The sequence below is a fragment of the Rana temporaria genome, chromosome 7 (genome assembly GCF_905171775.1).
Source record: "Rana temporaria chromosome 7, aRanTem1.1, whole genome shotgun sequence".
NCBI lineage: Eukaryota > Metazoa > Chordata > Amphibia > Anura > Ranidae > Rana > Rana temporaria.
Window position 1 is genome coordinate 88136540 of NC_053495.1, and position 13957 is coordinate 88150496.

The 13957-nt window shown below is 40.0% G+C and overlaps 1 protein-coding gene across 3 annotated transcripts in view; it reads right to left on the minus strand.

The window, feature by feature from the left end:
* Window positions 1-226: 226 nt before the first annotated feature.
* LOC120945463 (40-kDa huntingtin-associated protein-like) overlaps window positions 227-13957 on the minus strand; it is a 70754-nt gene continuing 57023 nt past the window's right edge. For 2 of the 3 annotated variants that reach the window (XM_040359621.1, XM_040359620.1), the window contains one exon: window positions 227-738. In XM_040359621.1, coding sequence (XP_040215555.1) covers window positions 657-738 — 82 coding nt within the window. In that variant the 3' untranslated portion in view covers window positions 227-656. The remainder of the gene's footprint in view (window positions 739-13957) is intronic. The other variant, XM_040359622.1, reaches the window with a different exon arrangement.

The window sequence follows — 13957 nt, forward strand, 5'->3', positions numbered from 1 at the left end:
AACATATTTATATGTGCCCCTATTTTTAGATTTAGTTAGAGTCTGAAGCTTGGTTATAATCTAAAAAGGTGACATCACAGCTGTCCTACCAACTGCCTTACCTCATTGTGATAACACTTGCTGTCAAACATGTCCTCCGTATACATATCAATATTGAGTAGCAGAGCCCTGTTGCTGGGGGGGGGTCAGAAATTCTGTTATTTTATACTGTTATGCACACTCAGTAGATTGGAAACAGCATGTTATCAGCATGCTGTCAGGATTGCAATGGTCAGACCTAAGAAAACGATCAGCCATGATTCTCAGGGCCAGGACTGAGCATCAGACAATGTAGGATTCTTTTGCAAACCCCATCATAACTCAAAGTCCACAGGGCACATTTTCAGAAAGATTTAGGGCAAAGCGCCAAAGTCTGCAGAGGATACAGTGTCCAGGAGCAGCTGCATTCACAGTAAGAATTCTGCGGGCTTAGCGAGCGAATGTAATCAGCACAAATTAAAGGCATGTCTTTAGTATTTTAGTACAAGACCGACCTAACAATACAGAACAGTCATTAAAATATTGTGTTTTGAACAGTGGCAATGCATATCAATAGCTAAAGAGTACCCACGTCAATGATATCTACAATTATTTACAAAGTCACCATTATAAATGGTTCAAATGCCTTGACCTGAAGGAGAAATCATTTCCTTTAGAACAAGATGTAATAAGTGGTTCTGTTCAGCTGTTAAAAGTGGCCTGCAAGGTAGACAAAATGTGTGTTAGTATTGATGGAATAGGGCATATAACTATTACAATGCTAGCATGACATATAGTTACCCGTTATTAGTCTAAAAGAAGCAACAGAAATGGAATGTTCCTACATACTCAAATTGGAATGCCAATAATATTATTATCTGTAGTATTCGAGGAGTTGTAACATTTATTTTATTGTAAAAAAATATTTAAAGGCTATCCAACAATGGAACAAACTCTAAAGCAGGTGTTCTTAACCTGGGATCCTTGGACCCCTAAGTGGTCCAATGAATGGGTTTCACGGGGGGCTATGAGCGTCAGATAAAAAAAATAAAAAAAACATTTACATTCACTATACAGCCCTCCCATTTGTCCTAAAATTATTAACCACTGAAAGAAAATGCACCCTGCCGTTGCCTATAGTGTTTTGCCCGCTAAGTGTCTTTTGACTTGTTGGCCCACGTTTGCAATGTAAGCATCATCAATCTCTGCACAACCACCAGAATTAAAGTGGTTTTGTTTAATTAGCACAAGCTGATTGTATTTCATTTTTGTAATGAGTAGCCTCTACTTTTTGCATGAAAAGTGAGCGAGTGTTTTGTTTACTTTATTAATTATATGTGAATATTTCTACAGAGGGAGTGCATAGCTTTTATCAGATTCTTAAAAGGCCTGTGACTCAAATAAGGTTAAAGAACCACTGCTCTAAGGTCAACATTGAGGGAAAATAAGGATCAGGCTAACAAACTGTCCAAACTGCCCCAATCTAAAGCATCACTTGAGCAAGGACAGGCCCATTTAGAGCTATCCTTAAGAAGCGATGATGAGAACTTCCAATGCTGGTATTGTTTATAGAGATTATACAAACATCAGAAAATCTTCAGAGAGATCAGGCTGATCCTTCCCTCTTTTAAATAAAGGGAAGTGGTAACTGTATTAGAAACAGCAGCAGATCCCAGCACTACAAATGACAGGAAGAAGTTCCCCACACCAGTTACAAATTGTTAGACTACAGAAGCAGATTTTTGTGGACAAGGACCAAGTTTAAAAAAAACGCATTCTCCGCATTTTTCTCCAAAACTATACCTACGAGTTGGTAACAGGTACACTTTAATTATAACATTTTAAATCATTCAATTCTAACGCTAGTAACAAAATTCTACTCATCTCACAAGATTGATCACTGCATTTCAAAGCTTGATAAATCTAAATACATTTATAATCAAGTTATACTTTAGGAATTTATTTTTCAAAAATCATATCTTCTCATCTGCCTGAAATACTAACGTTAAGCTAAGTAAGCCTTTGTAGAGAAGCTTACATTAAAGCTCAACACAGTATTGCAATACAAGTTAAACGGAAATAATATTTTCTGAGCAGAGGAGATGAGGAGAAGAGTTGCATAACATCAATAATAGCCTGCTCAGTGCTTGAATAGTCCTTAAAGGCTTATACAAAGATAAACACAAGGATTAACCCTGTCAGGGAAAGCTTGAAGTTCTATACATTTGCTGTAAAACAGCTTTAGCATGTCTTACACATTAGCAGTTGAAAACACCTATTAGAGATGCACGAGAAATCAAATTTTTTTTTGTTTAGAATAAAGATCACGATTTTTGTGGCGTAACATTATCTTTCACATTATACAAAAAAAATTGGGCCAACTTTACCGTTTAGTTTTAATTTATTTTTTTAATTCATTGAAGTGTATTTTTTCCCAAACCTTTTCTGACATTTGTTGCTTACAAGTTAAAATACATATTTTTAATCTAGAAAATTACTTCGAACCCCCAAACACACATATATATATATATATATATTTTTTTTTAGCAGAGACCCTAGAGAATAAAATGGCAGAAGTTGCAATATTTTATGTCACACACCATTTTATTCTCTAGGGTCTCTGCTAAAAATTATATATATATATATATATATATATATATATATATATATATATATATATATATAATATATTTTTAGCAGAGACCCTAGAGAATAAAATGGTGTGTGACAAAATATTGCAACTTCTGCCATTTTATTCTCTAGGGTCTCTGCTAAAAATATATTATATATATATATATATATATATATATATATATATATATATATATATATATATATATATATATATATATATATATATATTTTGGCAGAGACCCTAGAGAATAAAATGGTGTGTGACATAAAATATTGCAGACACAAAAAATTCACTAGCGCTCTATGGGAAAAGACTAATGTCCCAAAATGTCAACATAAAGACTCTTATGTGGGATGTGGGGTGGACAGTCCAGTGCTGCGGAGTTAGTGGTACCCGGAAGTACCAAACATACAGAAAAAACACCAAAAAAATCTGCGCTCATGGATGTCCACAATGTCAAATCACCCAAAATAATATGAGGATAAAGAAAAATAATAAAAATAATTGATGTAAAAAATGTTGAGAAAAACAATCCTTTTAATTAAAAAACAACTTCAGTATAGCAGTGGACAGTCTGGATGCGATGATATAACAAACCTAACAAGATTGCATACACCAGATATGGTATTTCACCAGCAGCCTCCAGCAGTCTTATGGGATCAGAGCTCACGGTTTCAGTTTAACATGCCATCCGCAGATGGAACCCACAGTACCTTAAGAGGAAGATGGAAAACGAGGCACTGATGAGGGGATGGACGTCACCTTGCCAACAGGGACCTAGCAGCGTGGGATCCGTATCGCCTCCACGTGGACGCCGGATTCTCCGACAAATCCAGCCTCCGGGGACACAGCACGGTACGGTCTGTGGGAGCGGACGCTTGCCCTGTACGAGCGCGCTGACGTCACAGGTCTGAGACGCCGCTCAGCATCGAAATGGGCAAGCAGGGATGTACTGAATGCCCTCTGGTGGGGAGTCCGTAGAATGCACGCTCCCTTAAGCTGTAATCGAAACTGCCAGTGAAAATCAAATAAAATGAAGTTGATAAAGACAGTATATAAAATTAGGATGAAACTTCCATAATTAGGGGGATGAAGGTATGTCCTTGACGACGCGTTTCGCGCTTCAAAGCGCTTTTTCATAGTCAATAGGACATTGGCAATAGCCTTCGTTAAATAGTCTAAAATAGGGGGGGGGTACTGTTGGGAGGAAAAGGAAATGGATAAAACAGGGCATGTGCAAAGAAACCAAGAGCTTTAACCCCTTATAAAACAAAACAAAACAACTCTAAAACTTATACATACAAAAAAATAATATAAAATTGAAAAATACATGTAAAAAAGAATAATAGTCATAATTCCTCAAACATGTATGACAGCATGCCAGCAATATATTATGTAAAAATTATTGGTTATATATAGATAATAAGATAAGAGCAATAGGAAAGCCCTAATAAAATCCTGCCATCTAGTGGAATATATGGATATTGATAAAATTAAATATAATAACTTCCACATCATGAACACAAGGAGGAATATAATACTTTAAGAACATAATCTGTGTGTATTATAGATACGAATTAAATAAGGGTATTAATCTCGATTTCTTCATTTAACCCCTTGGGTGCCAGCGAATCAAAACATATAAATCCAAAATACTTCCCTTCTGCATAGAAGGGAAAATCTCTCATTGGTTGTTAATGTACCCTTGGGGATATGCTCGATCACAAATACTTCCAAATATTTAAAATCTTTACTATGACAATGATTAAAATGTCTAGGAACGCTCAGTGCACCCTTTTTTAATGAGACGACGGTGGCCGCCGATTCTGGCACGTAGTGCTCTAATCGTACGACCTACATAAAAAAGGCCACAGGGACACCGTAATACATATATGACAAATTCTGTAGAGCATGTCACAAACTGTTTGATACTAAATTCTTTGCCAGAACGCATGCATATGCTGTCTGTGCCATGAGTAATAATTTGGCAGGTCAGGCATGCTCGTTTTTTACACTGGAAAATCCCCTTTCTATCGTTGAAATAACTCCTGATGTCCAGGGGGGAGTCCGAGGGCTTTTTTTGTATCTTACTGGGGGCCAAAATATTTTTAATTGTTCGGGCCTTGCGAAAGGTGATTTGAGGAATGGCTGGAAGCACTGGGGCCAATCTCTGGTCCAGGTGAAGGATCTTAAAATGTTTCTTGATAATACTAGCCACTGACTTGTAACTATCATACGTAGACACAAATCTGATAGTATGCTCACTCTCGGACTGTCTTTTTGGTATTATGTTATCAGGGGGTTTCAAAAAGAAAGAAATAGCTTCATTGATCAAATCTTGAGGGTAACCCTTCTCCTCGATTTTTTTCTGCATTAAAACACTCTGTTCGATATAATCTTCATTCTTGGTGCAATTTATTTTTAGTCTATTGAATTGACCTTTGGGGATGTTGTTTTTCCAAACAGGATGATGACAGCTGTTATAATGGCGGTAAGAGTTACCATTGGTAGGTTTTGTGTGATTTTTTTGTGATTATTTTGTTTTGCTCATTAGTTAGTACTAGGTCCAAAAAGACCAGTTCGTGAGGGTCTAGTACATGTGTAAATGTTAGATTAAAAGTATTAGTGTTACAATGGGAAAGAAAGGAAAGAAAAGCCTCGGACGTCCCACTCCAAATTAAGACTACGTCATCTATATATCGTCTGAAGAAAACTATGTGTTCAGCGAAAGGGTTATTTTGCCAGATGTTTTCTTCCTCCCAATGTCCCATGGTGAGGTTAGCGTACACAGGTGCATAATTCGCTCCCATCGCTGTCCCCTTGAGTTGCACATAGAACTGGTCACAAAAGGTAAAGTAATTATGTTTTAGGCAAAAATCAACAGCCTCAACTAAAAATTGGGACTGGAGAGAATTAAATTCTCCACTTTTGTTCAGAAAGTATTGAACAGCCCTGATCCCAACCTCATGGGGAATAGAAGTGTACAATGAGGCGACATCAAGGGAAGCCCATAGATATCCTGGTTCCCATGCGTAGTGTTGAAGGGCATCTATTACCTCTTTCGAATCCTTTATGTAGGAGGGCAATTGTGTAACAAGGGGTTGTAGCATATGGTCAATATACGTGGATAAACCATTAAGAAAGCTGTTAGTGCTGGCTACAATGGGACGTCCCGGAGGATCTGTGAGAGATTTATGAATTTTCGTCAAGTGATAAAAGTGAGGAGTGCTACACTCGAAGGGGAGAAAAAACTGCCTCTCACTTTTCGTGAGCACTCCTTTTTCCCAAGCTGTATAAATTAAAGTTTTCAATGTCTGCTGATAACCAGGAAGGGGGTCCTTGGATAATTTTAAGTATGTATCCGTATCCGTTAAGAGGCGACTAGCCTCTTTCATGTAGTCCATCTTATTCTGGATAACTATACTACCCCCTTTGTCCGCCTGTTTAATAATAATAGTGGTGTTGGTCTTTAGAACCTTGAGAGCTTGATTTTCTTCTAACGTCAAGTTATTGTGTTTTCGGTTTTTGGGTTTATCACAAAGGGCTAACAGGTCTTTATAAACCGCCTGATAGTACGTCTCGATGAATGGCCCTTTGGAAGAACTAGGAAAAAAAGTAGACTTAGGTTTAAAAGTAGTATTGAGCATAGGAGGTTCTACCTGAGACGTAGGAACATAGCCCTCTGTATGTCCCTCTTGCCATAAATCTTCCAGGATTTGTAGTATATCCTCTTCAGGCGTAACTGAAGGTAAGGGTGCTGGTGTCATTGTTTGGTTTATATCATTAGATTTGTGGTTTACCAAAGGATTAGTAGCAAAATGGCGAACAATTAAAAATATTTTGGCCCCCAGTAAGATACAAAAAAAGCCCTCGGGCTCCCCCCTGGACATCAGGAGTTATTTCAACGATAGAAAGGGGATTTTCCAGTGTAAAAAACGAGCATGCCTGACCTGCCAATTTATTACTCATGGCACAGACAGGATATGCATGCGTTCTGGCAAAGAATTTAGTATCAAACAGTTTGTGACATGCTCTACAGAATTTGTCATATATGTATTACGGTGTCTCTGTGGCCTTTTTTATGTAGGTCGTACGATTAGAGCACTACGTGCCAGAATCGGCGACCACCGTCGTCTCATTAACCACTTAAGCCCCGGACCAATACGCTGTCTAAAGACCCAAGGTGTTTTTACAATTTGTCACTGCGCTGCTTTAACTGGTAATTGCGCGGTCATGCAATGTTGTACCGAAACGAAATTTGCGTCCTTTTCTTCCCACAAATAGAGCTTTCTTTTGATGGTATTTGATTACCTATGCGATTTTTATTTTTTGCGATATAAACGGAAAAAGACCGAAAATTTTGAAAACAAAAGATTTTTCTTATAACAAAAAGTAAAAAATATCAAATAAACTAAATTTTAGTCAAACATTTAGGCCAAAATGTATTCAGCCACATGTCTTTTGTAAAAAAAATCGCAATAAGCTTATATTTATTGGTTTTCGCAAAAATTATAGCGTCTACAAACTAGGGTACATTTTCTGGAATTTACACAACTTTTATTTTATGACTGCCTATCTCATTTCTTGAGGTGCTAAAATGGCAGGGCAGTACAAAACCCCCCCAAATGACCCCATTTTGGAAAGTAGACACCCCAGGGAAACTGCTGAGAGGCATGTTGAGTCCATTGAATATTTTTTTTTTTTGTCCCAAGTGATTGAATAATGACAAAAAAATAAAAATAAAAAAAAAATTACAAAAAGTTGTCACTAAATGATATATTGCTCACACATGCCATGGTTATATGTGGAATTGCACCCCAAAATACATTCTGCTGCTTCTTCTGAGTACGGGGATACCACATGTGTGGGACTTTTTGGGAGCCTAGCCACGTACGGGACCCCGAAAACCAAGCACCGCCTTCAGAATTTCTAAGGGCGCAAATTTTTGATTTCACTCCTCACTACCTATCACAGTTTCGAAGGCCATAAAATGCCAAAATAGCACAAAACCCCCCCAAATGACCCCATTTTGGAAAGTAGACACCCCAAGCTATTTGCTGAGAGGCATGTCGAGTCCATGGAATATTTTATATTTTGACACAAGTTGCGGGAATATGACAAACTGATTTTTTTTTGCACAAAGTTGTCACTAAATGATATATTTCTCACACATGCCATGGTTATATGTGGAATTGCACCCCAAAATACATTCTGCTGCTTCTCCTGAGTACGGGGATACCACATGTGTGGGACTTTTTGGGAGCCTAGCCGCGTACGGGACCCCGAAAACCAATCACCACCTTCAAGATTTCCAAGGGCATAAATTTTTGATTTCACTCCTCACTACCTATCATAGTTTTGAAGGCCATACAATGCCAAGATGGCACACAACCCCCCCAAATGACCCCATTTTGGAAAGAAGACACCCCAAGCTATTTGCTGAGAGGCATGTTGAGTCCATGGAATATTTAATTTTTTTTGCCCCAAGTGATTGAATATTGACCAAAAAAATAAATAAAAAATAAATTACAAAACGTTGTCACTAAATGATATATTTCTCACACATGCCATGGTTATATGTGGTATTGCACCCCAAAATACATTCTGCTGCTTCTCCTGAGTACGGGGATACCACATGTGTGGGACTTTTTGGGAGCTTAGCCGCGTACGGGACCCCGAAAACCAATCACCACCTTCAAGATTTCTAAGGACATAAATTTTTGATTTCACTCACACAAATCTTGAAGGTGGTAATTGGTTTTCGGGGTCCCGTACGCGGCTAAGCTCCCAAAAAGTCCCACACATGTGGTATCTCCGTACTCAGGAGAAGCAGCAGAATGTATTTTGGGGTGCAATTCCACATATAACCATGGCATGTGTGAGAAATATATCATTTAGTGACAACGTTTTGTAATTTTTTTTTTGGTCAATATTCAATCACTTGGGGCAAAAAAATGTAATATTCCATGGACTTAACATGCCTCTCAGCAAATAGCTTGGGGTGTCTTCTTTACAAAATGGGGTCATTTGGGGGGGTTGTGTGCCATCTTGGCATTTTATGGCCTTCAAAACTATGATAGGTAGTGAGGAGTGAAATCAAAAATGTATGCCCTTAGAAATCTTGAAGATGGTGATTGGTTTTCGGGGCCCCGTACGTGGCTAGGCTCCCAAAAAGTCCCACACATGTGGTATCCCCGTACTCAGGAGAAGCAGCAGAATGTATTTTGGGGTGCAATTCCACATATAACCATGGCATGTGTGAGAAATATATCATTTAGTGACAACTTTGTGCAAAAAAAAATCAGTTTATCATATTCCCGCAACTTGTGTCAAAATATAAAATATTCCATGGACTCGACATCCCTCTCAGAAAATAGCTTGGGGTGTCTACTTTCCAAAATGGGGTCATTTGGGGGGTTTTTGTGCTATTTTGGCATTTTATGGCCTTCGAAACTGTGATAGGTAGTGAGGAGTGAAATCAAAAATTTACACCCTTAGAAAGCCTGAAGGCGGTGATTGTTTTTTGGGGTCCCGTACGCGGCTAGGCTCCCAAAAAGTCTCACACATGTGGTAGCCCCGTACTCAGGAGAAGCAGCAGAATGTATTTTGGGGTGTAATTCCACATATGGGGGGAGTATGTTTTGCGCGTGGGTGTAAGCGTTACTGGCACTAACTAGCTACCTAGCGGCACCAGCGACACTAATACAGCGATCAGAAAAATGATCGCTTAGTGATGCTGGCAATAGGGGGGTGAAAGGGTTAACTCTAGGGGCAATCAGGGGTTAAAACCTTTATTAGAAAATGTATGGGGGTACCTAACGCTATAAAAACCTAGCGGGCGAACCTCAAAAAATAACTAGCTACCTAGCGGCACTAATACAGCGATCAGAAAAATGATTGCTTAGTGACGCTGGCAGTAGGGGGTGAAAGAGTTAACTCTAGGGGCAATCAGGGGTTAAAACCTTTATTAGAAAATGTATGGGGGTACCTAACGCTATAAAAACCTGGCGGGCGAACCTCAAAAAATAACTAGCTACCTAGCGGCACCAGCGGCACTAATACAGCGATCAGAAAAACGATCGCTTAGTGACGCTGGCAATAGGGGGGTGAAAGGGTTAACTCTAGGGGCAATCAGGGGTTAAAACCTTTATTAGAAAATGTATGGGGGTACCTAACGCTATAAAAACCTGGCGGGCGAACCTCAAAAAATAACTAGCTACCTAGCGGCACGAGCGACACTAATACAGCGATCAGAAAAACGATCGCTTAGTGACGCTGGCAAAAGGGGGGTGAAAGGGTTAACTAGGGGGTGATCAAGGGGTTAAAAGTGTTAGGTCCAGTGTAGCCCCCTACCCCCCCCCAATAAAGGTTTTAACCCCTTGATCACCCCCTAGTTAACCCTTTCACCCCCCTTTTGCCAGCGTCACTAAGCGATCGTTTTTCTGATCGCTGTATTAGTGTCGCTCGTGCCACTAGGTAGCTAGTTTTTTTTTTGAGGTTCGCCGCCATGTTTTTATAGCGTTAGGTACCCCCATAAATTTTCTAACGCTATAAAAACATGGCGGCGAACCTAAAAAAAAACTAGCTACCTAGTGGCACGAGCGACACTAGTACAGCGATCAGAAAAACGATCGCTTAGTGACGCTGGCAAAAGGGGGGTGAAAGGGTTAACTAGGGGGTGATCAAGGGGTTAAAAGTGTTAGGTCCAGTGTAGCCCCCTACCCCCCCCCAATAAAGGTTTTAACCCCTTGATCACCCCCTACTTAACCCTTTCACCCCCCTTTTGCCAGCGTCACTAAGCGATCGTTTTTCTGATCGCTGTATTAGTGTCGCTCGTGCTGCTAGGTAGCTAGTTTTTTTTGAGGTTCGCCGCCATGTTTTTATAGCGTTAGGTACCCCCGTAAATTTTCTAACGCTATAAAAACATGGCGGCGAACCTCAAAAAAAAACTAGCTACCTAGTGGCACGAGCGACACTAATACAGCGATCAGAAAAACGATCGCTTAGTGACGCTGGAAAAAGGGGGGTGAAAGGGTTAACTAGGGGGTGATCAAGGGGTTAAAACCTTTATTGGGGGGGGGGGGGCTATCCTGGACCTAACACTAACTGCCTGACACTAACTGCCTGTCACACTGAAACTAAATGCAGTGATCAGTAAATGATCACTGCAATTTAGTGACGGTGTGACAGGGGGGGGCTGGTGGGGGCGATCGGGGGGTGACCGGGGGGGGGGGGGGATCGTAAGCCTATGTGTCTGTGTGTCAGTGTAGTGCTTGTGTACTCACTGTGTGATGTCTCCGCTCCTCCGCCGGACGAAAATACCGGCGGGAGGAGCGGTGACATCACTTCCTCCTCTGCCTGTGTTTACAATGCAGGCAGAGGAGGGCGGGGGAGGAAGCTGATTGGCTGGGGAGCGATCCGGAGGGGGCGGACAAAAACGAACTGCCGCCCCCGCATCGCTCCTGAAGATTACCGACCCGCGCCATGTACCGGGGGGGGGTCCCGATCGGACCCCCGACCCCCGTCAAGCAGGGCACGTACAGGTACGTTGATGTGCCTGTCCGTGCCATTCTGCTGACGTATATGTACATGAGCGGGTCGGGAACTGGTTAAAAAAGGGTGCACTGAGCACAGTGTTCCTAGACATTTTAATCATTGTCATAGTAAAGATTTTAAATATCTGGAAGTATTTGTGATCGAGCATATCCCCAAGGGTACATTAACAACCAATGAGAGATTTTCCCTTCAATGCAGAAGGGAAGTATTTTGGATTTATATGTTTGATTCGCTGGCACCCAAGGGGTTAAATGAAGAAATCGAGATCAATACCCTTATTTAATTTGTATCTATAATACACACAGATTATGTTCTTAAAGTATTATATTCCTCCTTGTGTTCATGATGTGGAAGTTATTATATTTAATTTTATCAATATCCATATATTCCACTAGATGGCAGGATTTTATTAGGGCTTTCCTATTGCTCTTATCTTTATTATTATCTATATATAACCAATAATTTTTAATCTAATTTTTACATAATATATTGCTGGCATGCTGTCATACATGTTTGAGGAATTATGACTATTATTATTATTATTTACATGTATTTTTCAATTTTATATTATTTTTTTGTATGTATAAGTTTTAGAGTTTTTTTTATTTTGTTTTATAAGGGGTTAAAGCTCTTGGTTTCTTTGCACATGCCCTGTTTTATCCATTTTCTTTTCCTCCCAACAGTACCCCTCCCCTATTTTAGACTATTTAACGAAGGCTATTGCCAATGTCCTATTGACTATGAAAAAGCGCGAAACGCGTCGTCAAGGACATACCTTCATCCCCCTAATTATGGAAGTTCCATCCTAATTTTATATACTGTCTTTATCAACTTCATTTTATTTGATTTTCACTGGCAGCTTCGATTACAGCTTAAGGGAGCGAGCATTCTACGGACTCCCCACCAGAGGGCATTCAGTACATCCCTGCTTGCCCATTTCGATGCTGAGCGGCGTCTCAGACCTGTGACGTCAGCGCGCTCGTACAGGGCAAGCGTCCGCTCCCACAGACCGTACCGTGCTGTGTCCCCGGCGGCTGGATTAGTCGGAGAATCCGGCGTCCATCTGCCCGCAGTGACACGTGGAGGCGACACGGATCCCACGCTGCTAGGTCCCTGTTGGCAAGGTGACGTCCATCCCCTCATCAGTGCCTCGTTTTCCATCTTCCTCTTAAGGTACTGTGGGTTCCATCTGCGGATGGCATGTTAAACTGAAACCGTGAGCTCTGATCCCATAAGACTGCTGGAGGCTGCTGGTGAAATACCATATCTGGTGTATGCAATCTTGTTAAGTTTGTTATATCATCGCATCCAGACTGTCCATTGCTATACTGAAGTTGTTTTTTAATTAAAAGGATTGTTTTTCTCAACATTTTTTACATCAATTATTTTTATTATTTTTATTTATCCTCATATTATTTTGGGCGATTTGACATTGTGGACATCCATGAGCGCAGATTTTTTGGTGTTTTTTTTTATAAAATATTGCAACTTCTGCCATTTTATTCTCCAGGGTATCTGCTAAAAAAGAAATCTATATACGCCCAATTTTTCAGTTTTTTATTTGTTAAAAAAGTTTGAAATATCCAATAAATTTCATTCCACTTCATGATTGTGTCCCACTTGTTGTTGATTCTTCAAAAAAAATTACAGTTTTATATCTTTATGTTTGAAGCCTGAAATGTGGCAAAAGGTCGCAAAGTTCAAGGGGGCCGAATACTTTCGCAAGGCACTGTGTGTGTGTGTGTATGTATATATATATATATATATATATATATATATATAGTAATTTTCTAGCAAAAAATACGGATTTTAACATGTAAGCAACAAATGTCAGAAAAAGGTTTGGTTTTTAAGTGGTTAAACTGCCCTCATCAATCGACTAAAGATCATTCCTTTAACCACTTGCTTACTGGGCACATAAACCCCCTTCGTTTCCAGGCGAAATTTCAGCTTCCGGCACTGCGTCGCTTTAACTGACAATTGCGCGGTCGTGCGACGTGGCTCCCGAACAAAATTGGCGTCCTTTTTTCCCCACAAATAGAGCTTTATTTTGGTGGTATTTGATCACCTCTGCGGTTTTTATTTTTTGCGCTATAAACAAAAAAAGAGCGACAATTTAAAAAAATATATATTTTTTTTTACTTGTTGCTATAATAAATATCCCAATTTTTTTTTAAAAATTTTTTTTTTTTTCTCAGTTAAGGCCGATACGTATTTTGACGTATTTTTGTAAAAAAAAAAAAAATAATCGCAAAAAGGGACTGGTTTGCGCAAAAGTTATAGTGCCTACGAAATGGGGGATAGATTTATGTTTTTTTTTTACTAGTAATGACGGCGATTTGCGATTTTTTTTGTCAGGGCTGCGATATTGCGACGGACGTATCGGACACTTTTGACACAATTTTGGGACCATTCACATTTATACAGCGATCAGTGCTATAAAAATGCACTAATTACTGTATAAATGTGACTGGCAGTGAAGGGGTTAACACTAGGGGGTGAGGAAGGGGTTAAATGTATTCCCTCATTGTGTTCTTACTGTGTGGGGGGAGGGGACTGACTGGAGGAGGTGACCGATGCTGTGTCCCTATGTAAAGAGACACAGCATCGGTCTCCTCTCTCCCTCACAGCACGTGGCGCTCGGTGTTTACACACAGAGCTCCGCGTCCTGCTGTGTTACCGGCTGTGTTTACCGACGATCGCGAGTGTCTGGCGGACATCGCGGCCGCCAGGCACTCGCATCGGCTC